The 17,858-nt window shown below is 41.7% G+C and overlaps 2 protein-coding genes across 3 annotated transcripts in view; both read right to left on the bottom strand.

Moving 5' to 3' along the window:
- The window catches only part of myo5c (myosin VC), a 28,193-nt gene that overhangs the window by 9,855 nt on the left and 480 nt on the right, over positions 1-17,858 (bottom strand). The window contains exons 2-40 of one of the 2 annotated variants that reach the window (XM_030053791.1): positions 17,720-17,830; positions 17,431-17,602; positions 17,179-17,323; positions 16,931-17,087; positions 16,243-16,386; positions 16,070-16,151; positions 15,798-15,905; positions 15,606-15,712; positions 15,242-15,507; positions 15,060-15,141; positions 14,825-14,965; positions 14,545-14,667; positions 14,321-14,404; positions 13,538-13,669; positions 13,305-13,402; positions 13,131-13,217; positions 12,929-13,040; positions 11,984-12,195; positions 11,715-11,880; positions 11,456-11,602; positions 10,623-10,787; positions 10,419-10,512; positions 10,262-10,325; positions 9,863-10,137; positions 9,669-9,732; positions 9,501-9,581; positions 9,135-9,315; positions 8,937-9,030; positions 8,764-8,827; positions 8,515-8,683; positions 8,301-8,385; positions 8,122-8,220; positions 7,387-7,541; positions 6,973-7,062; positions 6,719-6,869; positions 6,340-6,625; positions 5,706-5,880; positions 5,529-5,609; positions 5,251-5,418 (exon numbers count right to left, since the gene is read on the bottom strand). In XM_030053791.1, the coding sequence (XP_029909651.1) occupies positions 5,266-5,418; positions 5,529-5,609; positions 5,706-5,880; positions 6,340-6,625; positions 6,719-6,869; positions 6,973-7,062; positions 7,387-7,541; positions 8,122-8,220; positions 8,301-8,385; positions 8,515-8,683; positions 8,764-8,827; positions 8,937-9,030; positions 9,135-9,315; positions 9,501-9,581; positions 9,669-9,732; positions 9,863-10,137; positions 10,262-10,325; positions 10,419-10,512; positions 10,623-10,787; positions 11,456-11,602; positions 11,715-11,880; positions 11,984-12,195; positions 12,929-13,040; positions 13,131-13,217; positions 13,305-13,402; positions 13,538-13,669; positions 14,321-14,404; positions 14,545-14,667; positions 14,825-14,965; positions 15,060-15,141; positions 15,242-15,507; positions 15,606-15,712; positions 15,798-15,905; positions 16,070-16,151; positions 16,243-16,386; positions 16,931-17,087; positions 17,179-17,323; positions 17,431-17,602; positions 17,720-17,830 (5,202 nt within the window). In that variant the 3' untranslated portion in view covers positions 5,251-5,265. Of the gene's footprint in view, positions 1-5,045; positions 5,419-5,528; positions 5,610-5,705; positions 5,881-6,339; positions 6,626-6,718; positions 6,870-6,972; positions 7,063-7,386; positions 7,542-8,121; positions 8,221-8,300; positions 8,386-8,514; positions 8,684-8,763; positions 8,828-8,936; positions 9,031-9,134; positions 9,316-9,500; positions 9,582-9,668; positions 9,733-9,862; positions 10,138-10,261; positions 10,326-10,418; positions 10,513-10,622; positions 10,788-11,455; positions 11,603-11,714; positions 11,881-11,983; positions 12,196-12,928; positions 13,041-13,130; positions 13,218-13,304; positions 13,403-13,537; positions 13,670-14,320; positions 14,405-14,544; positions 14,668-14,824; positions 14,966-15,059; positions 15,142-15,241; positions 15,508-15,605; positions 15,713-15,797; positions 15,906-16,069; positions 16,152-16,242; positions 16,387-16,930; positions 17,088-17,178; positions 17,324-17,430; positions 17,603-17,719; positions 17,831-17,858 lie in introns of those variants that run through there. The other variant, XM_030053790.1, reaches the window with a different exon arrangement.
- Positions 857-4,884, bottom strand: gnb5a (guanine nucleotide binding protein (G protein), beta 5a). The gene is made up of 11 exons (XM_030053839.1): positions 4,606-4,884; positions 3,957-4,093; positions 3,769-3,810; positions 3,573-3,649; positions 3,286-3,418; positions 2,740-2,883; positions 2,547-2,638; positions 2,321-2,369; positions 2,107-2,203; positions 1,801-1,967; positions 857-1,697 (listed from the first exon to the last, which is right to left on the bottom strand). Exons 1-11 carry the CDS (start codon positions 4,739-4,741, stop codon positions 1,686-1,688), a joined length of 1,086 nt encoding a protein of 361 aa, XP_029909699.1. The 5' UTR covers positions 4,742-4,884; the 3' UTR covers positions 857-1,685.

Genomic DNA, 17,858 nt, shown 5'->3' with positions numbered 1-17,858 from the left:
AATCCCTCCCAAGCTCACATCTCCTCTTGAAGCCCTCAATAAAAACAAATACTGTGTACTAATTCAGCAGAGGACCACTCTATCCTCTCTAATAGTTAGCAATTCCACCTATTCCCCCCAAAACATGGTTAAAATAAGCCAGAACATTTGGTGGAAAAAAAAAATGGAGAAAAAACAATAAAAAACTGTGTGTGGTGGAAATAAGACTACTATAAATTGCTAATGAAGTACTGTTACTTAGAGGTACTGCAATAAAAAAAACTACTAAAACAAAAATAAAAAGAATAGCTCATTTCAAATGTACTTGGTGTGAAATTTAGTTACTTTGTCAAGTGTGATCTTTTACATACTTATAAAAAGGTACATGGTTCAAACTACATTTTTTTAAAGGTGTGTTGCTCAAAGTTGCCGAGGGTCAATCGAAGTGAGGACCTGCATGGTTCACATCATCAGGCTGATATTATTCCTTTTTCTCCCACACTTATTCCACAGGTTTTCCCAGCTGAGTCAAAACAGTCCTCACTTCCATCAACCATCTGCAAATTTTCATCGTGCAGCTTTTATTGTGAAATTTGGAAATGACAAAAAGTACAACCAACAAAGTAGAAGCAGGCTCCTCTTCTGATCTTCGCTGATTCACTGTTCATTGTTCAATCTGTCATTCATCATTTGATCTCTGTGACAGATCTGATTTCAAATGTAGGCAAGTGCAATAATCAAGCAAAACTCTTCTTAAGTAAAAATTACTCACTGGAAAAAAAAAATACTCACAAAGTACAAGAACACAAAAAGCTGCTCAGTGACAGTAAAACGTGTAATTGTAATTAGTTACTTCCACCTCTGGAAACCACAACAGTGATATTCAAAACTCAGTTTATTTATGTATGTGATATTTGCTAAACTGTCCCTCATATTACTGGTATGTACACTAAACTACAATAAAATAATTACAATAATAAATATGAAATTACAGCCATCAGACAGTTGCATGAAAAGGAGTACATTCTAACAATTGAAAACATGTTTTCACATATTATTATGTATTCAGTTATCTAGTCGGATACCACAGGGTCGGGGTGTCTGAAGTGACAGAATGTGCACATCAAGCAAGAGAGTGGATTACACTGCCGGAAACAAACCGAGATAAGAGATAAAACAAATGTCAAGGTTACAGGGACGCAAATGCAACATCATTTATTTTATATTTACCTTTAAATTTGTTTCCAACACCACAGACTAATATTGTGTGACTTGCTTTTAAGAATGAAATAGGCCTATTTGCTTCAGAGGGAAGGGGTGTAATATAGTCAAAATACAAACAGGAATGTCCTTTGTGCGGGAACATAACACCACTTTATTGTTTCACCGCTATCCTACAGCCTACTATTCATCACCTGTGTTATTGTCTGCAATATGTATTATACATTTCACACTGTCGTCATAAATACTTGTGTGCAATTTTCTTTCAGTCATATTGTAATACAAGTGTGCCATTTGGTTTAATTACTGCCTCAAACATGTAAATCTACCCTGACCATGAGACTGGAGTATATACAATGCCACTGTTATGCAATATGTACAACTTAATCTGAACCTCTATCTCTATGATTGTACTCAAGCAAACTGAAACATCTGTATCTCTTCAACTAGGTCTATCTACTGTGGAGTCTTCTGGATCTTTATCCTTAAGCCCAGATCTGGAATTAAGAAACAACAGAGTCATTAGAGGATATTTTCCAAGAAAACCGGTACAAACTGTGAGGCGTACAGGATGGAGAAAAAATGTCAGACATCTCTTACCCGAAGAGTGTGGTCCCAAGACCCTGAGCAGAAAGCTGTCCCATCTGGGGAAACACGCAGCGTGCTGACACGGTTCTCATGTCCAAATAGAATAGACACCCGTGTCCCCTTGAGAACATCCCATACATTTATGGTGTAGTCGTTGTAGCCACCAAACAGTAGCCGACCTGAAAATGAACACACAGGCTTTATGGCTCCAACATATAAAAGCAATAATTTAAGCTCAGGGCAAAAAAAGAATAATAAAAAATGAGTGAGCAATTGTCCGAATAACTAGAATAAGACCGGATGAGAAATTTGTCTTACCGCTGAGAGAGAAATCAACACTGGAGACACCAAATATGATGCTCTCTTTGGAATAAATAGCCACTTCCCTGTCTGCTCTCAAGTCATACAGACGACACTGTAACAGACAAAGTTTAATGTTTGAATATAACGTCAGGAGCACAGTGTGTGTGGCAAATAGCAGGAACATCATCAGCACAAAGAGGTGCTCAATAAATAATAGCTGATTACTCACTGTGGCATCATCTGAGCCGGAAGCAAATGCATCTCCACTGGGATAGTACCTATTGCCGATGGGAAGCAGACAATCACATTTAGGAGCTATGTCAAAATAGTCTCTTACATAGCAGATGAGAAAAATGTCAGTTTTTGAATAATATGTCAATATGAATGGACATGCTTATATGCACACTAATATCACATCTCATAGTTTAACTATTGATGAATATGGAGCGACTTACCGAACACTGTTGATGTCTGATTCATGTGTCTCAAAGGACTGAATGCACTGTCCCGAGCGCATGTCCCATACGTTGGCCTTCTTATCACAGCCCTGCAATAATTTAGAGCAACATTGAAAATAATAATTTCATTCATTCATTTATTTCATGTTTGAGGAACAGAAAGGCAAAGCTAAGCAGGGAGTGCCCTCACCCCTGAGACAAATGTGTTTCCAGTCTCAGAAGGGGCCAGATCCAGACAGAGCACGTCGGCTGCGTGTCCATGGAAACTCTGCAAGAGCTGCCCACTCTCCACATCCCATAATGCACACGTCCCATCTCCGCTGGATGTCAAGATCTGTCACGCAAACGCAAGTAAAAAATAAATAAAAAATCATTTTGTTTTGAGGTTCAATAAAGGTCATCTTGGGCTAAGACTGCTATAAATGGGCTGACTTTGCTGGGGAAAAGTCATGTGACCGGTGACGCCGAAAGAGGAGCAAATGGTTGTGGTGAATTATTAACAAAGAAGGGCAGTTCCTTCCCCAGCAGTATGAAAGGCAGTGATTTCCAGTTGCTAACAAGAGAGAAAATGATTTATAACCCTGTGCACAGAAGCAGCCGTGTTTGCAGCTACCTAAAGCGTTCAAAAACAGACGGGAAAGATGAACTGCGGTGCTCTAATGTTTATAAACCAACATTTCACTCAATTCCATTATTGCATGATGAGTGCATGCTGTGTAATGATGGATAGCCTCACCTGCATATCTGAGTTAGTAAAGCTACAGGCAGACAAGTAGTTTGTGTGCATGGCGACTGACTTCTTCTTTGCAGCCAAGTTTTCATTCTTATCGAGGGATAGAGGATACACTGAGCATTTGTTGTCCAAGCCCCTGTGAGAGAATCCAGATTCAGTCGAGCAGAAACCAGAATAATCGGACAAATCGTGACATGAAAACACTGTATTTCCAAAATGTTTAAAGGAGGTTTTTAGACCTGCACGGTTAGATCAGGGGTAGGGGGGGTACGGTAAGGTAAGCTACTCACCCACAAGCTACTGCACAGCCAGAGGGAGCGTAGGCACAGGCCATCACCCAGGTGCAAGGCATTGTCACAGCATGCTCCTGATACACATCAAAAACAAGGCATATGCATGAAAATACATCTGAGACAATTAATCATTAGTCATGATTCATTAGGGCGACATGAGAAGAAAACATTGTGCAGGATTAAAGCGAGATACCTTGTTGGTAGTGAAAGCATCCCATACGATTACTTTCCCATCCTGGAATAACAGATGAGGACACAACATCATTAAGCTGATACAAAACACACACAACCTAAATTCATCTTGCTCTGTAATGGACAAATTACAGCCTCACAACCACAGAGAGAGAGAGACAGGAAACCCAAGAGGAGCACATTTCTGACCTGTGAGGAGCTTACGATCCTCCTTTTGTCCTTACACCAGTCCATGCAGAGAACTTTGTTGCCATGTCCCTTTAGCGTTCTCCTGGTCTTCATAACAAACTGGCCCAGTCCCTCCACCTTCTCGGCCACCTGATGTACTACACACACACCAACACAGCGTCAGCCTGCCTCCAATACACACCCCTCGACTAATAACTGTGGCAGTGAGCATTTAACAAATGTAGGCCTATGCTAAATGGTGGAAAATATAGAATTAATCGGTTTTTCGTGTCTACATCGCATGCAGGAGACACGCCATTTGCAAATGCATTGTAAATAAACATTTCTGGCTTTCATTTGACATCCCTGCCATTGCATTGCGGATTCATATTGCCGGGAAATCATTGCATAATGGTATTAAACGGGCAAAAAATAAGATAAAAGGGGGAGCATGTAAACACCCTGAGCCCAAGTCGCACATCGCATCCGAGCAAAGGCCTATCAAGTCATTTTTTTTTTATTATTATTTCAAGCGATTCACACCTATGTAAAATCGGCAATATTTAAGCGACCACCATAAAATGCATCACGCTACGATCTACAGTTTTATTTCTCCAGTCATTGTGTCAACGCAGAGGTGATTCAAGGCCTCTCCATTTTCAGCACTCACGCTCGACATCGTGCAGCTTCGCTCTTTCCTCCTCAAGCTTCGTCTTCAGCGTCTCGGACTCTGTTTTGAGATTGGCAAGAGTCTCGTTGGGTTGTACCTCCTGTGTCGCCATTTCAGGGATGAGAGGGAATTTCATATATTTCCGTTCTCCGGGAAGCGAGCGGCAGCGAAAAGGGGCTTAAAGCGGAGCGCACAGCTGATGCTGCTGTCATGACGTCAGAGGGAGAAGATGCTCCTCCAGTTTCCAGGGGAGGATCCAGGATGCTGTGATGCTGCTGCTTCGCACAGGCCGCATCCTCAGCAGCAAGCACACAAGGTCACAGCACACTTCATTTCAGCGAACAAGTAAATGAGGCACCGGCAACATGGAAATACAGTTTGTCTGTCTGTAATGCACCAGCGGGTAGAAAAAACAGTAGAAACGTGGGGTTTGGTACGTAAAACATTTTATTCAAAAGATTTAGATCAACGAACAAAATAAAATTAACATTAAATAGATGTGTTAAGAAACATACTAAAATACTTGGCGTTTTCTTGTGCTGATATGATTGTTTTCAGTGAGGTAACTGAAATACTATTGGATTTTATACAGGTTACTCCACTTTGGAGCAAAGTATTCCTTACACCTTAAAAATGTGATGTCACTTTTTTGTTTCTATGTTAGATTCTGGTTAGGAAGCCCAGATGGAGGCTGCTGGGGACCTGAAGCAACTCCAGGGCCTGTGAGGATGGGCAGAAAGGAAATGTGACCTGGAAATGATACTGAGTGTCCAGCATCAGCTGTGTTGAGCCCTCATGGTCTTGTAGTAAAGACTGCAACCAAAAGAACAATGTCGTACTGAGCAAAAGACAACAACAAATGCACTGTATTTTGTGCATGGAAATCCCACTGAAAATGAATCTCCAAACACACAGCAGCTCACCTGAACTTTGCGGACGAATGAAGATGACACCCTTTTCTCAAAATCATCAATGGGTGTGTAGGAATTCAAAATCTTGACAATCTACAAATTTAAGAGTGATTTAACTTTTTTATTTTACAGTAAATGTTGTAAAGTTGTGTTTTGTTATATGTCAAAGTGCACCGATGGATAAATTACCTGCACAGGGTTGAGTTCAGTGCAGGTGTCAGTGATCTCCTTGGCGTCACCGTCAGTGGACTTGTTGACCTGCAGCAGCCAGGCGGCCTGAGACAGCGGCCTCAGAGTGTCTATGGCATTAGAGGTTTGCAGCTCCTTCTCCTTCAGCCACTCCTCCAGGTAACTGATGTTACATCTAAAGAAACACAGCAGCTGTGGAACGGAGCTTTTTGTTCCCCATAAGTAGGGCTTAACGACATGGTAAAAAAAAACAATCATTGCAGCTAATTTTACAGATACTTTGATTGCAATATGATTCATGATTTTAGTAGGAATGATCACTTTTGTGATGTATTTTTCATTTTAACTGAAAAAAAATGTCAAAATAATGATGATATGATTTTTGCTGCAGTCTGTACCAAATAAATATGTTCTCTTATATTTTGAGAAAACAATTTAAAGGCCAGGGCATCTCTGCAGAAGTACAGTATCATTCATTTCCAATGCATTTCTGTTGCATATTTTACTTTTATCAAAAAGTTGCAGCTCCTTGGCAATATTGCGATTTTGCTAATATTTCAATTCATTTTCCAGCCCTACCCAAAAGTACTCGCTTGTTCGAACACCATGGATGCACACACACACACACACACACCTGATTTGCATGCCCTTCCTGCATGAACACATATCTTTGCGGAGCATGATGTGGTTGAGGGTGGTGGCACCCACAAGGAAGAAGAGCTGCTTGACGACCTGTCTGATGAGGCCTTGCTCCATACCGTGCTGGCTCATGGTGGAGTGGAAGGCGCTGAGTTGCTGGAGGATGGAGGAGATGGTGTAGGTCTCCGAGTCCTCATAGATACTGCCGGAACGCTTCCTGAAACCTGTGGGCTTCATGCTTGAAATCCCTTGTAAACTCTCGTGCACCAACATACCGGGTACTGTTAGTTGAGAAAATAAAAAAAGGCACATTTACCACAGTGCTTATAACATCATCTGCATCTCCAACAATGTGCTGTACATGTGTAAAATACCAATCATGGGTGTGAGGGTCTTCTCCATGACTGCGATAAACTGGTGATAGATGTGGATGGCGAGGTCGCTGAGAATCTGTCTGTGCTCTGACAAATCAAAATTCTGCAAGCAGTTCTTGCTCTGGCGGGGGGTGTTTTGTTTCATGAACTCCTTTGACAGAAAGCACAGGAAAACAATGACAAAACATGCCTTGTTCATTGACATCATCATTAGACAAGGGTTATAATAATGTGACGGCAACATGAAATCATACCTCTTCCCCGCTATACTGCTTCAGACAATTGAGCAGGTGATACGTGTTGGAGAGCCAGAACGACAGCACCTCAAAGTCTTTGTGGTGATCCTTGAACAGAAAAGGCCAGTTTGCTTTCATTTACATTGAATTATCCAAGAGCTTGCACATTTGTTTTCCTGTTTGTTTTGAGGTGAGACATTTTACTTGCACCTTAATTTTTACCCTCATCTGTCCAATCTCTGAATGCTGCGATTGTCACATCATTGATATGTGAAAATAAAAGAACCAAAGTACACTAAATGGTGCCAGCATACTGAGCACATAATCCTAGATGTGGTGACTGTTCAATTAAACCCTGTTAGATTGTGTTTATTGTTCATTTGGCGCATGTACAAGACAGATAAATGCTAAGAGAATGAATAGAAACCTCACCATGATGACCTTTTTGACGCCACTGATGATGGCGTTCATGAGAGACTTGAGTTTGGCTCCGTCGTTCAGGTAGTCGGCATGGCGGACACACATGAAGAGGATGTATGCTGGCATGCCGGGGATCATGTTCACCACCACACCTTTGGGCTTCAGGTCTGCGGGCAGATTGTGACAAGGCGGCAGAAGAGAATATTCATTTATACATACACACTTTGCCTGATTAATCCTTTTCAGGTTTGTGCGGGAGAGGTTGTCAGTCTAAACTCACTCATACCTGCTTGCAGTTTGTTTGTTTATTTAGTTTGTGCAGCTAATCCATCTGACTCGCCTGTCTTTGGAACGTGGGAGGAAAGCCACATGAGCGGATAAAGAACATTTAAGCCCCGCTCATAAAAGACCGGGGACCAAACCCGAGTGATGTCAGATGATGTTGCTAACCAATGAGCTTTTATTTTCAGACAGGAGGATTTTATTTTTTCTCAGCTGTATATTGAAAACACAGGGCTTTTGTGTAGAATACTTACAGACATTATCAGTGTAAACAAACCTTTTACAGCATCAGAAAACATTAAAAAAATCATATGGAGGTGTTGTCTCCTGTTAATCCAAGCAATCAAATTGAGAGTGACAGCAAGACTGAATCATGTTTTCAATTCTCCTATTTACATTTCAGTTATGATTGTAGTTTTATTGTGACAATCAGTGCAATTAAAAAGAGTACAATGGAAAAAGTACCCAGAATGATGTTTTGAACGAGTCGGGATTCGTCCTCTCTCTTGTATTCCAGCATACCAAGGTAATCCTTAGGAATAGCGAGCGCAGAAGTTTGCTTGGCTGTGGGAGAAATAATATTGATCTGAATGTAGAGAAGTGATATTCACTTGAAAACACATGTGCAGAGGACGCAGTGCTACCTTTCTGTGATGTTTCAAGGCTCTTTATTTGATTTTTGAGCTTCTTTATCAATCTGTCCTTCTTATCCAGCTGCTCCTCAAGGTCCTGGAAGGAAAGAGTAATTTGTTAGTCTTTCATACATACACACAACCTTCATAGATACATGCACACAACTGCGCTGCACCCTTCTATCACATGCCGGCATGCATGCACATATACATTATAGACACACACTATATTCTCAGCGGTTAACTGTGCAGCCTCTTGATTCAGTCTGGTCTTGGCCTCGCTGGCCATCAGATGTTGTCTTTTCAGGTGTTCATTCTCTTCCTCCAGGTCTTCTACTCTTCCTTGCAGCTCCCTCTTCTCCTCTTCCAACGCTTGAGCTTGCTGCTCAAAGTGCCTGCACAGCAACAATAATCAGGATGACTCGGGTCTGACCTGCTCTTCATCATGAAGTGGACCAAAATCTGAGCTTTTTACCTGCGCTGGGAGCTCTCTTCTTCAATCTTCTTTTGAAGAGTGTTTGTAATCTCCTCTGTTTTTTCTTTCAGATGAAGTGATGACAAACAAACAAAAGCACAAGTGAGATATTTGGAAAAACAAAAATATTCAGACACTGTATCAAGAATAGAGCAAGACTGGTTTAAGCCTACCAGCTAACTCTCTGCTCTGCTCCTCCACGTGGACCTCCAGCTCTTGCTTCTGTCTCTGCAGCTCTGAAACCTGCAGTTTTAGCTCAGGTATAACCTGAGGATCACATCAAATCAGGGAAAGCAGACAGTATATTTAGCACAATATCCTAGCTATGAATTCAATCATGAATGCAGAAGCTTATCATGTTGTACACCAACCATATTTTCGCTGGTGAGCCTGGACACCTCTTGGTGAATCCTGTCATTGACATTACTTTTCTCCTGGAACAGATTTTTTAACTGGTTGTTCTCTTTCTCCAGGTGGTCCACTTTGAATTTAAAGCCCTCCACTTTGCTCTCATAGCATTCCTTTTGCTCCCTCTGGTGGTTTTCAAGTACTCTGCCATCAAAATAGACTCAGTCATGTCAAGTAGTGGCCAATCACATCAAGAGTGTCAAGTGCATGCAAGTTTTCACACAGGCACGTGACTGGGCATCAGTGATTTGAAGTGGATGGCTAGATGAGTCTAATACTGGTAATCATGGGAATGACTGGGTCAGTATAGAGTGCAAATAGCATGAGACCTGGTAGCTTTCTGCAGGCCATCCAAAGCAGTCAGCAAGTCTTCAACCTCATAGAGCTTGTCAGGGTCATCTGGACCGAGCCTTCAAGGAAACAATGTGAGAGACAACAGATGCTGTAATGACACAGGCAACGAGTAAATGTGAAATTCAGAACAGCTGAATAATTACCTTGTTAGAACCTCCTCTTCAACTACACCACCAAGAAGCTGTCTTGAAATCATGATCATTTTAACTGGAAAAAAGAGTTAATGTGTGATTAAATACTACAATTAAGTGTGAAAAATAAAATAGTGTATGTTACCATGCGGTTGGCTCACATCGATCATTGAGATGACAAAATGAGATCACATTAAACACCACACCTCTCGCTTGTTCTGACTGTTCCTTTATCTTTCTCTCCATGCTCGATCTCTGAGTCTGCAGGTTGTGGAGATCTTTCCGGAGCTCAGGTATGGCCTTGGCATGCTTGGTGAGCTGGACGACTTGATCCTGCAGGTCGGCGTTGACTTTGCCCCCCTCCTCTATCTGTCGCTGTAGACCAACCCGCTGCTCTTTCAGTCTCCTCATCTCCTCTTGAAGAGTTTCCATCTCTTTTTCGTGGTCCTGCCTCTGGATCTCAGTGTTGTTCTCTGCAATTCTGACAAGAAGCATCTTGTCAGCTATCCAACAGAACTTTACATGCTGTGTACAAATTTACTTTTGGTTGAACAATACGTGCTCCACTTTATAGGTAAAGTAGATTGCATAGTTGAGTGACTTACTTTCGAAGTCTTGCTTCGTTTTCTTTCTCTTCCTGAAGATTTCTCTTTATTTGATCAAAGCTATCTGTAGGAGTGTGAAATCCATCACAAATTTAGTACATTTTGTAATAAAGACAGATAAGGTCACAGCAGAGGTAAGATTCTTGACACCTGTTACCTTTAGACTCTTTTATGGACGTAGCATACTTTGTCTCCATGTCCTGTTTGTCAAGCGTTAGCGTCTCCTTCTCCTTTTGAAGCTGTGCAATTATCTTGAGGGAAAAGTCAAAAACAGCACATTTCTGTGAAAAGCTCATGTGGTTCGACCGAAAAGACAAGCACAACACTGTATTACGCTGTCACCGTTAATCTTAACACTGACCAGACTAGCATCTTCTTTTGCTTTGAGCTCTTTTGCCTCCAAAGACGCCCTCTTGCTCGCTGATTTCTCCAGCTGAGCCTCCAGACTCTGAACCCTCTCCACGGCTTGGGAATGGGAGTTGGCCAAGCTGGTCAGTCTTTCCACCAAGCCACGGTTCTCTTTGTTCTGTAGAGTTACAGGGACTCATATCTTATTTTATTTTATTTTATTTTATTTATTGATTAAACAAGGACCAAGAACACAAAACATTAATTTCAAGATGAAAATGGATGATTTATGCCAGATTTAGCTATTAACTATCTTCCATCTGTGGTCCCTGGGCAGGTATACACAGAGAAATCACTCGACACTAAAACATTTACATGCAACACCATTAAATAGACTGCATTGTACTGACAAGTAAACAGACAAATCTACTAGCACCCATCAACATATAAATACATAAAGGACATTCATCCAGCACAACTACAAAATTACAATTCATTACAATTAAAATTCATATGGTGGACATGACTGGTTGCTCAATATCTTTTTCTGTCCCATGGGGAAAAGAAAGAAAGTCTGTAGTTTTAATGTAAACTGGGAGTATATTCCAGTGTTTAATGGCTGTAAATGAAAAAGCAGATTGTCCAAAGTCAGTCCACCGATGTTTAAATCTGAGGTTAGAGCAGATGAGCTTCTGCTCATTTGCTGAAAATTTAAAAAAGTCTTCAGTGGTGGAAGAGCAGCATTGAAAATTTTCAAACTGAACTTCTGAGAACAGAATGAGATTTGAATGAGAACAGGCTTTAAGCACACAGATCCAGCTGACATAACCACGGGCACATCCTTACCTGCTCTTCAATCTTCTTCCTGAGCTGCTGCACCCTGTAGGAGAGCTGAACGTTGAGCACCAGCCGACGCATCGTCTGAAATCGCCGTCGGACCAGCCAAGCTCGGGCATACTTCTGCAGGATCATGGCTTTGTGCTCTTCCATCATCTGAGGGGGAAAACAGAGACAGTACGGTATACATAACTCATCTTTATATGTACACCACACTATACTTTAGTTGATATGTAAGTGATTAAACAGGGATCACTGAGCTGCAGACCCTTTTGTATCGTTTACGGGCGATCCATCCTCGTGTGAAGGCCTGGATGGTGACGGAGGCCAGATGGACTGCTTGGTAGATCTGTCTCATGCGGTAGCCTCTCCAGTATTTCTGGATCACCAGCGCTGCCCAGCCCTGCTTGAGTGTTGCAGCACTCACTGATTTACTAAAAGAAGTGAGCAGAACAAAGAAACATTCATGTCCAAACCCTGATAGAGACGGCAGCGTGCAGGACAACAAGCCTACGACTGAGTGGTGACGCCTCTCACCGGACTTGCCGCTGTCCACGGATGTACTGTTGGAGGATGATGGCCGCCTCTCTCATGCGTAGGTACTTCCTCCTCTGGCTCCAGCCACGGACGTGCTTCTGGATGGTCACGCATGCTCCTCGGAGTCGGTCCAGACGCAGTTTCTCTAAATAAGCCACCTGACCGGCTCGGAAGAAGATCTTTGTTCTGCCAAACTTGTATTGGTTTGAGTCCTGCATGCCAACATAATACATAGGTATGCGTTCCAGTGTTAAAGGAATACAAAATACCTTTTTTCTGACTTACCAAGACTGAGACAAGATGTTCGATACCATTTTCACATCTGTATGTCCACTGGTTTGGTTCTTATGGGTAGCATTTTGTGTTTCCTTAGCATAAAGACTTGAATGGACTGCATTTCTATTGCACCTTTCTAGTCTATTGACCACTCAAAACTCTTTACAGTGTTTTACCTCACATTCACCAATTCATACACACATTCACACACTGATAGAAGAGGCTACCATGCAGGGTGCCAAGCTGCCCATCAGCAGCAATTAGGGGTTCAGCGTGTTGCTCAAGCACTCTTAGACAAGCTCTTTAGAGGAGCTGGGGATCAAACCAGGATCCTCCTGAACCATGCTGCCCCCTAAAGTTTATGGAAGTCTATGGAAGTCTATGGAAGTTGTTAGCCTGACTCCACCAAAGTGAAAAAACAAACCTTATAGCAACTCCAAAGCTGTCTTATTTACACAGTGTATCATGTGTATTTGAAATACATGCCTTGGAATTAAAAAAAAAAAAAAAAAAAAAAAAAAAAAACACTGGACGTACAGAGGTGAACATGGCATCAAACATCTTGTCTAATTCCGGGTAAATCAGACAAAGGGGATTTTGCCCAAAACACTGGAGTATTCTGTTAATGCATGACAATGTTGTTTTAAGAGGCGGTCAACAAGAGCTAACCTGAATCAACCTCTGCAGCACTGTCTTGCAGGTCTGCTTCTTGTCATTGAGGCCAACCTCCTGTTGGGTCATTAGGATACTGTACCGGCTGTAAAATTCAATGTAAGTCCACCTGCCAACAAAAAGAAAGTTCGCCATTACAACATGAGCATATGGAGCTGAGAACATTGTAATCTGTAACGTGATGATGAGGAAGACCCACCTGGACGGGTAGCTCTGTGCACTGATGTGAATAGTTTCGAGGACTCCACAGGCTCGCAGCTGCTGTACCACCCTCCTGGAGTCATACCTCAAAATACGAACAACAAAAGCACAGGACTCAGGTGGATGCAGCAGAGTGGATCACTTCAATCAAACAAATTTCACTGGTACTCACTCAAATGGCAGCTTTTCATCATTGGGCTTAATGCAGCGCACGTAGTGGGGGGTGGTGGCATTCAGCGTTTCCATCAGTAAATAGAGTGAGCTGCGGAACTACAGAAAGCCACAAAATTCAAGAAAAACATTTAAAATACAGAGAATGAACGTAGCTATAATCCATTAAAAATGTAAATAATGGATGGCAACCCAGGAGTTCAATTTCTAGTCAGCCAAAGTAAACATTTTCACCTTATCTCCAACAGTGGTTCTGAGCTGCTTATTGGCTGATTTCGGCACAGGCCTGGCAGACTTCACTCGGAAACCTTTGCCTGTTAGAGGGCTTTGATCCACCTCTTGGAAAAAGTTGGCCAGCAGAGGAAACTGAAAACAATTGCAAACAGGGGAGATGTGTGAAAATGAGAAATACAATATATGTATATATGACTTAAGACAATTGTAGGTACCACTTTCCAATGAGACTACCCTTATAAAGAGTTTATGAATGGTTTATAGCTAGATCATTAATTAGGTTGGTTAAAACATTAATAAGCTGTTATAGCACATTAGATAACAGAGGCAACACTCACCTGTTGCTTGCCAAACATTCAGTCCACACTTATCTGTCCTGTTTAGCCTCAGATCTCATTGATTATACAGCTTAATGTACCCTTATTGTGAAGTATTATCTAAATATCTGATGTAGCTGGCGGGTATAAATGCTGGCTGATGGAGAAGAAAAAGTAAGCTAAGCAACAAATGAGATCTGAGGCTTAACAGTATAAATACAGGCTCACTATTTGGTGCCTGCTGCACTTATCATCTAATGTTTTGTAACTACTTATTAATTATTTATGTGGTGTTCAAAATCTCATTAGTAACATAATTATAAACAATTAATAAACCATTTATATGGGTAGTCTTATTGAGAAGTGGTACCCAACTGCATCACCTTTATGGGATTTTTAAATTACTATTATTATATGTTTACTATGAAATACTCAATGATAAAATGGTATGAGGTGCTGAGAATACCTTACTGTCTCGCATAATATCAACCAGTTCTTCATAGAGAGCATCTCTGTTCTTCTCAAGAAAACCTTTGCATTGGTATTCTACCTGTTATGGAAATATTGCACGTATTTCAACAATGGAACATAAAATATATCAAAGGCAAAGGCATTATAATTTTAGCATTTTCAAGCATCCTTATGCCACACTATGCAGGCACTGGCTCTCTGAAGGACCTCAGACTGCACCTTGTCGGCAAAGTGTTGAATCATAAAGGCCTCATTTGATAACCTGGGCTTCTCAAACAGTGGGTTGGGAGCAAGGTAGTTGTACAGCTTTTGCAGCCAGTTTTGATCAGTGCCCTGAGGAAGCTGTAAAGTAAAACAGTAAAAGGTAGAAAGGTAAAAGTCAAAGTAAAGGTAAATGAGATATAGCACTCATAAAAATAACCAAAAGAAGAAAAGAAAAAAAAACACAGAATTGAAATACAGAATTGCAAAAATGCAAATCATGTCCAGCACATCTTACCAAACACTCTTCATCAAGCAAGTCAAGGATCCCCATCTTAGCTTCAATGAGGTCAATGACTGGCTGATTGTCATAGAAATCTATCAGTGTCCATGGGATGTCCTCTTTCATGTACTCCTCTTGCTCCAGCTTGAAAACATGCTGAGTGAAAGTAAGAAAGACAAGAGAATAAATCAGCCAGCCTAACTGATGCAAAGATGCATGGTGTTTCGCAGCACTATGGAAAGTTACATACCAAGTTAAACTGCTGCTGAAGTTTTTCATTTGCATAGTTGATGCAAAACTGTTCAAAACTGTTGACGTCAAATGTTTCAAAGCTGGGGACAAAACACCAAATTCAGCTCAAAAGTGTAACTGAAACACAACCAAGTAAAATAAAACAAACAGGAGAGGAAAGAAGTCTTGTGTCTTTATTACCCATAAATGTCCAGAACACCTATGAAAGCATGTTGCTTTCCAGGAACTTTCAGTGCTGTGTTTATCTCATGGATAACAAAGTCAAACAGATGGGCGTAGATTTGCTTGGCCAGGGCATCTCTGGCATTTACAGCCCGCTCTTTGAGCACCGGCTTCACCACCGTCTCTGCCACAAGAACAATTCTCCGATGGCACAGCCACTGCACCAATCCCTCTGTACTCACACCCAGTAGCTCACAAAAAGCTGTGAGGTGTGGATCACTGGACTGGAGGAGACATAAGTAAGATCTGCATTTAGTTAGTGCATTGCTCAAGATCCAGACCTGCGCACAAAATGATCATATGAGGCTTGAATAAGACTCACACGAACTGATGATCTGTCACCACTGACATTTATGATTTCCACATTTCCCAGATGCAGAATCCCAGCCAAAACTTTGAACACATCTGACTGAAAATCCTCCTTCAGCCCTGGACAAGCAGACAGAGCAATGCCGAATTAAATAACAATTTCCCTAGTAGCAAGTGACAGTTCAGTGGGTACAGAGGCCCTTACCCAACAGTGTGAAGGTCCGTTGTGTTTCTTCCATGCCCTTTTTGTCATCTACACCTTCAATGCTAGTCTCCCCACCCATGCAGGTGTACTGAAACTTATCTGCACTCACTGCAAGGAGCAGAGGAACATATAAAGCTTTTATTTGCCGCACACATTTTAACATAATCACACATTATGCAATTTAGCTCCTCTGTGTTGTGTGAGTCAAATGAATGCCACCGCACTGAGGCGGTAGCAGACCTGCACAATAAAGACGCAGGACAAACACTCACACAGTCTCAGGCTTTTGAACTGCGGCAGGTCCGCGCAGGAACACATCTGGTAGAATATGTGATAGTTGCGCTCATTCTCTGCCTGAAAAGCACAGTCTCGGTTTGATGGATATTGCTACAATGTCACTAATCATCAACATCATCATCCTCATCCTCACTGCTGGGAAAAATACCTGAAACACCACTCTAGATTTCTCAAGGAGATAGGTCCTCATGTTCGCCCCGATGATCCGGTACCTCTTGTCGAAACTGATCTCGGTGTATTTTCCAAAGCGACTGCTGTTGTCGTTCCTGACTGTCTTTGCATTTCCTATTGCCTGGCAAAAAAGTTTTAAAAAAGAAATAGTGGGACACTCTTAGGTCTACATGCAACTTAGCAGAGAGATACGAGGAAGGGGTGGGACAAAATATAAATATATTGTGATACTTCCTCTTGTGATACATTATCAATACTCTTACATCAATACATGTGTATAGATGCACACCTGAGTTCCTGTGAAGTTTGTATTTCCTCCTTGCCTTTAGGTATTTTACCTGGAGCTGTTCTGTCATGTATAAGCTGCAGTTGCTGTTCATAAGAATCACTGAAAAATTATTTTGACTTTTCCAGGGTATTTTTTTTCTTTTTCGGTTACAGATATTGTAATGGATTGTGATACCATCATTATCATGGGTAATCATGCTCATAATATCATGTCATGATAGTGTTGTATTGCCAGTTAGTGAATAAAGATGGCAGCCCACTGGTTTAACACCATCAGTGTGTTCAAACAACGAGAATAACTTGTTACGTATTGTCTTGTGGGACGGGCAGGAAATCCAGGAGTTTGCCATATTCATGTTTCCATAGGGAAATCATACCTCTGTGACTGGATTAGAGGCTAGGACCTTGTCTTCAACCCGTGTTTTGCTGCCAGTTTTGCTCACTATGGCGAAGTATCTCATAGCATACCGAGCAGACACCGTTTTCCCTGCTCCAGATTCACCGCTGACAATGATGGATTGGTTCTTGTGGTTTCTGAGAATAAAAGGTGCAGTGCATTGTTATGACTGCACTACATATATTCTGTAATTATCTCAGCATTCACTGTCTGATTGATCTACTTTACCTGGCCATCTGTTTGTAAGCCTCCTCTGCCACTGCAAATATGTGAGGGTCCATGTCTCCCATGTTCTGGCCGGAGTACGCATGAATGATTGCATCTCCATAGATATGAAGCTGTTTGTAGGGATTTACGGCCACCAGTATGATACCTGAAAATGAGGAATTAGGTAGCCTGAGGTGAGAGCAGTAACTGTGTACAACATTTATCCCTTTTCTTAGATGTTACTCTGCTGTCAACGAATATTTTCAACAGTACCACAGTAGGTGTAGATGATTTTGGACTCCACAAAGCGGACTTTGAGGTTGTGCAGGACCGCAGGTTCATGGAGGTAGCTGAGAGCTGTGAGGTCATTCTCCCCGACCAAGATGTCAGGGTTGCGAAGGTGAGGGAGTTGTGGACTAGAGGGGTCAACAGGGTAGGACTGCTCCTTTAAAGTAACAAGTCAGTAGCAGAAGAATCAGATGTTGCTTGTCGTCATCACAAACACGATTCAGCTTATATTACCTTGAGGTTACTTATTTCCCACAAGCAAAGTTTCACTTACAGAGCCATCTTCAAGGAGCAATTCAAGAACAGTGTCCCCCGAGTGAAAGTCTCTCATGATCTCGGCAGATTTCCACACATGCTGTGGATCTGGGATCCACACTCTGTTGTACTGAAGGAGCAGTGCAAAGTGACAGATA

Source organism: Myripristis murdjan, chromosome 6, assembly GCF_902150065.1.
Source record: "Myripristis murdjan chromosome 6, fMyrMur1.1, whole genome shotgun sequence".
NCBI lineage: Eukaryota > Metazoa > Chordata > Actinopteri > Holocentriformes > Holocentridae > Myripristis > Myripristis murdjan.
The sequence above is the reverse complement of the archived record's forward strand: the minus strand, read 5'-3'. Positions and strand labels throughout refer to the sequence as shown.

Bases quoted from the DNA above. Each gene is read 5' to 3' on its own strand.
- gnb5a (XM_030053839.1), bottom strand. From the start codon at position 4,741: ATGAAATTCCCTCTCATCCCTGAAATGGCGACACAGGAGGTACAACCC. The intron at 3,650-3,768 runs GTATCTCGCTTT...GATGTGTATCAG, and splicing joins ATGCTTTCACTACCAACAAG to GAGCATGCTGTGACAATGCC. The intron at 2,884-3,285 runs GTGAGGCTATCC...TTTGCGTGACAG, and splicing joins TTACTAACTCAGATATGCAG to ATCTTGACATCCAGCGGAGA.